The 6,499-nt window shown below is 39.5% G+C and overlaps 1 protein-coding gene across 1 annotated transcript in view; it reads left to right on the top strand.

Annotated features, from left to right (window-relative positions):
• The window catches only part of AGBL1 (ATP/GTP binding protein-like 1), a 1,027,235-nt gene that overhangs the window by 12,658 nt on the left and 1,008,078 nt on the right, over positions 1-6,499 (top strand). Inside the window, 1 exon segment of the mRNA XM_006885234.1 lies at positions 2,409-2,502. Within this exon segment, the coding sequence (XP_006885296.1) occupies positions 2,409-2,502 (94 nt within the window).

Genomic DNA, 6,499 nt, shown 5'->3' with positions numbered 1-6,499 from the left:
GTGTTCAAGGCCTCAAACCTGTTCCTGAGATGATTCTTAAATTCAGGTGGTATGAAATCAAAGTCATATTTTGGCTCCTGTGGATTTGGTTTAAGTTTCCTCAGCTTCAGCTTGAATTTGCATATGAGTAATTGTACATAGGTTTGTTGTACATAGGGTTGCTATAAGTCACAGATGACTCAATAGCACCTAACAACAGCAACAACATTCTATTGTACTTCCTTTTATATTAGACTGTGCATAACCTAAGAATATACTGTACATAAATATTTGGAAGGATGCAAAATAGCATGATCTTATAAGAGAGTTGTTGTTGTTGTTGTTGTTCTTATGTGCTGTTGAGTTGCTTGCGACTCATATCCCAAACCTCTGCTCTGTCCTGTGCCAATCTCACTGTCTCTAACACACCCATCCCGATTATCCCAGTCACCAAATCAATCCACCGCATAGAGGGCCTTCCCCTCCTGCACCTGCCCTCCACTCTACCAAGCATGATGTCCTTCTCCAAGGACCAGTCCCTCCTTACAATATGACCAAAGTATGTTAGATGAAGCCTCAGAATCTTTGCCTCCAAGGAGAAACCTGGTTTAACCCTCTCCTGGATGGATCTGTGTTTTCTTAGCAGTCCATGAATCTGTTTGTTTTCTTAGCAGTCCATGGTACCCTCAATACTCTTCTCCAACACCACAGCTCAAAGGCATCAATTTTCCTCCTTTCATCCCTAGTCATTGTCCAGCTCTCTGATGCATAAAAAGTGATTGCAAAGCCCATGGCCTGTAGAGTCATAAATATCAACCTGATAATGAGTGTTAAAACTATGTGAGATCTGTTTGTTTCCTTGAGTTAAATAAAAAATTCTTTACTTAATTATAAAAAAAAATATGACCTAGACATTAGCCCCAGTCTTCGTTGGCATGCTATATTGGAAGGCATGCTGTAAGAGCCTTCGGATTTCCACTTATCCTCCTTTCCCACGTTTACTTCTCCATCATCCCTTTGTTTCTGCTCACATTTTCAGGAACAAAAGCTGCCCTAAAGTGCAAGCCATTCCAAGTTCTCTTTCTCACTAGATTAATGTGATTGAAGAAGGAGAAAAGAGGAATTAGATGTACCTGATCTAAGCCACGGTATTTTTAGTTGCATGTGAAAGTTGGACAATGAACAAGTAAGACTGAGGAACTGAGGAAGGGATGAAGGGATGAATTTGCGTTATAGTATTGGTGAATAATATTGAAAACATCATGATATGCCACGAAAGAAAGAATGTTCTTCCTTGAAGAAGTACATCCAGAATGTTCTTTAGAAGTCAATAAGGCTTCTTACATGCTTCACACATGTTTTCAAGAAGGACTAATTCTTGAGTCAGAGCATAACATTTGACAAAGTATAGATTCAGTCAAAAAAGAGCAAGACTTGAGGGGATGGGTTGAACCATGGACTCAAATACAACAGTGGTTGTGAAGATGACTTCAGATAAATAGTGTTTTGTTCTGTTGCACGTTATGAGTTGCAACCACCTTGGTGGCATCTAGCAGCAACAACAATATCCATTATCTCTGAAAAGGAAGAATTGATTATTCCTTTGACATTCTAAGAGATGAGTCATTGTTTCAGTCACGGGCAATCAAGAAAAGAAGCTATCTCATTTATAAAGTTGTCCCTTAAGGTTTCATTTTTTTTTTTGCTGTGTACTATAGATTCAGAACTGACCCATAGCTGACCCTCCAGCAGGTTTTTCAGACAGTTAATCACACCTTAGGAGATTTTCCATCCTTTTCCCGTGGCCTCAAACTGCTTCCCTTTGGGATTGCAGCTCAGCTTCCTGCCACTAGGCCACCTGACTTCCCTTAACATTTCATATCCTATCCAATGAAATTTAATTCACCATGAAGTTTTCCAAATAATAGACCATGTCTAAGAAAATCTTTGTAAGACACTGATACACTCTTTCTTTCCGTGTCTCTGTGTGTGTGCGTGTGTGTGTGTGTGTGTGTGTGCCCTCACTTACAATTATGTTTCATGTGCCAAGTTGGTGGTGAGCAAAACGGGCATGGTTTGAATTAAAATCATTGCCAGAAACCCAAATATCTAATAAGAAAAAGATCTTAGGCTCAGCAATTTCTTGATCAGCCTGATTAAGAATACAGTGGGAAAGTGCAATGGGCCACCAAAAAGAAAAATAAAAAGTATCTTACATGACTGGACCTCACTTTCAGAAGCCAATGTGACTATGTCCATCAGGTGATCTGCACTTGTGAACCACGAGTGACAAGGCCATGCAGTTCCTTGCTTATAAGGTGCCTTAACAAGATGCTGGGCTTCTCTGCCCCAGTAGGCCCACTCTGGAGTGCTAAAAACAGAGTTTGGTGCAGTTGACACAATTACTTTTGTACCTTTTTCTTTCTCAGTCACCACAGGAGCCATGCTGGGGATTAATGGAGCAATGGAACTTCTTTTCAAGGTCATCACCCCTTATACCCGGAAGCGCACGCATATAATCAGGTACAGAACACTTTCAAAGCACGTTTGTTATCTTTGTAATTGATGGGGAGATTGAGATGGTCCAACATATATCTTCATGCTGCTTCCAGTTCAATGCAGTGATGATATTCTCTTTGGAGATAGGTAGGTTACCATGACTTTATCTCCCTTCTACCTATCAAAGTATTGTGGGTTTGTTTGTTGTGTTTTCTTGTTTATTTGTTGTTTTTTTTTTCTGATAATCACAGCAACTCTGAAAATGAAGGTATGACATTATCTTCATTATCAGATGTTGTCGTTAGGTGCCATCAAGTTGAGTATGACCCTATTGAACAAGAGATCTGAACCTTTTCCTACCCTGTGTCATCCTCACACTTCCTGACACACTAGATCACATTGCAGCTCTCACTGTGTCAACCTATTTGGTTGAGTCTTCTTCTCCTTTGTTGACCCTCCACCTTTCCTGACTTATTCAAGGTCACAATGTTAAGAAATGTAAGAGTTGAGGTTAAATCTGGATTTTTAGACTCAAAACCACATGTTTCTTTATCTGAAGCCTTTATGTATCCTTTAGACTCACAACAAAGCAGCCATAAATTAGTATAGCTCTCAAAACACAGCCCAGACAGGACAGAGAAAGTCGACTCACCTCAGGGCCTCTAAAGAGTGAGCCAGTTAAATTTCTGATATGAGAGCTGGACCTTATAATAGTTCATCATGGTTTTATGCTAGTCTTGAGATGTCTTTTTGTGACTGGAAAATGAAACTTGGCCTATTCACTCTGTCTCTGCTTGCTGGAGTGGAGTGAATCACAAAGTTAAAAAGGGAGATGGTTAGACACAAAGGTGTTAGAGATATTCAGAGCCATTAAGATCCATCATTTATGGAAGTGACTCAGCGAGGACCTTGAAAGTGTATTAGAAGAAATTCAGCCAATTTCTAAGATATATGGGGTCATTTGGCAAGTAGCATTTCTATGTCCAGCCATGATATTTTCTGCATTTCAGCATCAATCTTAGGCTGATATTCCACCTGATTATTTTTCTCTTGGGTCACTACAGTAATACCATTATCATCCATTCTAACCTTCAGCTTTCTATACCCATGTTTCCTGGAGTGAAATGCATTGTATATAAGTTTTTGGGGAAGAAAAGATGACAAAGTTTCCTCCTGAAATAAATTGGGAAGTACTTGGCTAAAGTTAATAGATCTCTTTACTGTAAGACTTCGAAGAACCTTTTTAAAGCCAACACATATTGAGGCAATCTAAAGTGGGTATATATTATAATGTGTCCTGAAACTGATTAAAAAAGAACTCAAACACACTGCCTTCGAGTCAGCCCCAATTCATGGCAACCTTCCACTGGGTGCTAGGAGGAAACGATCTTTCTTTCTCGAGGATCCATCAGTAGATTAAAATCTCAGAAGAAGCCAGATCTTTATGTTGACAGTAAAGCTAACTATAAAATATACCACTGGAGAGCTCTCATGAAATGGCTATGGCCAGGAAATATTTTTGTGGATACCATGCTTTTGGGTAACCAATGTTCATTATACCTCATTTTGGAAAACTCTTATTTTGAATGAAAATACACTGCACATTTGAATCCAGTTAACTTCTACTAAGCCATCATCATATAGTAGGCATAAAACGTCTAAGTTGAAAATGCAGAGGCAAATAAAAATAACCTCAAACCTTTTTAGTTTTGTGTAATTATACTTTAAGAACATTTTAGTTGTTCCCTGTGACATGGTGAACCTGTCCACAATGTAATTGGACATTGTGATCCTAATGATTTCTTTTGCCTGATTTTTGGAAGTGAATTCTTGGCCTTTCTTCCTAGTTGATTTTAGTCTGGTGATTGTGCATAAAGTGCACTGGCTGGGAATCAAACCAAGGTCTTTTGCATGTTGTTGTTAGGTCTTAAGTTTATATTTATGCCAGACAACAAGAATATAAATCAATTGTGGTGGTGGTGGTGTTACGTTCTGGTGAATCATCTGTGACTCATAGTGATCCTATGTACAACAGCCCTAAACCCTGCTCTATCTTGTGCCAGTCTTATTGTCTCAGACACACCTACCCCCATTACCCTAGTCACTGAATCATCCGTCTCATCGAGGGTCTTTCTCTCCTGCACTGTCCCTCCACCCTCCCAAGCTTGTCATCCCTCTCCAAGAACTGATCCCACTTTGCAATATGTCCAAAATATGTCAGATGAAGCTTCAGAATCCTTGCCTTTAAGGAGCAGCTTGGTCTCACCCTCTCTAGGATGAACCTGTTGGTTCTCTTAGCTGTCCATGGTATATACAGTACTCTTCTCCAGCACCACAACTCAAAGGCATCAATTCTCCTATCATCCCTAGTCATTGTCCAGAGCTCTAATGCACAGCAGGTAATTGCAAAGATTATGGCTTGGATCAGGCCCACCTTAGCCTCCAGACTGACATCATTGCTCTTCAGTACTCTGGAGAGTTCTCTGACAGCAGACTTTCCCAATGCAATTTCTCTTTTGATTTTTTGGCTGCTGGTACCAAGAGTGTTGATTGTGGAGCAAACTAAATATGTCAACAGTTTCAATCTCTTCACCATCTATCCTGATGCTGCCAATCGGCCCAGTGGCGAGAATCATTGTTTTCTTGATGTTGAGTGTCAATCAATGTTAAAGAATGCGGTCCTAGTCCTTCTACAGCAAACACTTCAGGTTTTCCTGGAGACCAGGATTTTGAAGCTCTATCTCACATTCTTTGGACATGTGGCCAAGAGGATCCAGTCCTTGGAGAAGCACATCATGCTTGCAAGGGTGGAGGGACAACACAGGAGAAGAAGACCCAGGATGAGATCGATTGACTCAGTGACTGAAAGAAAACGGGATTAGGTCAGTCAGAGGCAATGAAATTGGCTCAGTGTAGGGCAGGTTTCAAATCTAATTAATGTACCTAATATCTCTATGAATTGTAAGTGACTCAACAACATATAATAACAATAACAACAACAACAACATCTATTTTAATACATACATAAAAATGCACAAATCATAATTTAATTTTAGTGATAAAGATGAGTTATACAACAGTGACGTTTTGTCAGTTGTTCTTCTTAGATATCATTGAGAAAACTCTCTTTCAGAGAGAAACTATGTACAACCAGATGAAACCCTGCACCATTCTCATAATATCTGTTGTGCTTAAGCCCATTGTTCCAGTCACTGTGTCAATCCATCTCATTCTGGGTCTTCCTCTCCTGTACCATCCATCTCATTGAAGTTTCTTCTCTTTGTATGACTCTCTAGTTTCCCAAGCTGATGTTCTTTCCAGGATATGATGCACATTATAATATTATAATAGTGAGGTGAAATCTCACTATCCTTGCTTCTTAAGAGCACTTTGGCTACATTTCTCCAAAGGCATTTGTTTATTCTTTGATAGTCCGTGTTATATTCAATATTCTTGGCAAATCCCACCATTCATTGGTTCTTCGTTGGTTTTCCTCATTCATTGCTCAACTTTCACATGCATATTACCATGGCTTAGGTCATGCGCCCCTTATTCTTAGAGATGCTTAGCACTTTGAAGTCTTTGTTATATACTGGGTCTTTAAGTGCCTATATAGATTACAGGTCTATGGCAGCAGATTTATCCAATGTAGTACATTGGTTGATTTCTTGATTGCTGTTTCCAGTGGTCTTGATTGTAGATCCAAGTGAAATGAAATCCCCAACAACCTCAGCTTTTCCACCACTTGTCATGATGTTGCTTATTGATTAATGTGTGAAGATTTTCATTTCCTTTGTGTTGAGATATAATCTCTACTGTCATTCAACTCAACTAAACTGAATTCATTGCCATCAAATTGAACTAAATCACGGCTGACTCTCTAGCTGTTTTTCTGAGGTTGTGTCACATGAGAAGAGATAGTCCAGTTTTCTCCCATAAAGTAGCTGATGGGTTCACACCATCTGCAGTTGGATCAGCAGTTCATCACCTTACTAGTAGGCCAATAGTGGTAATAAGTCCA

Source organism: Elephantulus edwardii, unplaced genomic scaffold (genome assembly GCF_000299155.1).
Source record: "Elephantulus edwardii isolate Elephantulus edwardi_28Jun2011 unplaced genomic scaffold, EleEdw1.0 scaffold00041, whole genome shotgun sequence".
Lineage (NCBI taxonomy): Eukaryota > Metazoa > Chordata > Mammalia > Macroscelidea > Macroscelididae > Elephantulus > Elephantulus edwardii.
The sequence above is the reverse complement of the archived record's forward strand: the minus strand, read 5'-3'. Positions and strand labels throughout refer to the sequence as shown.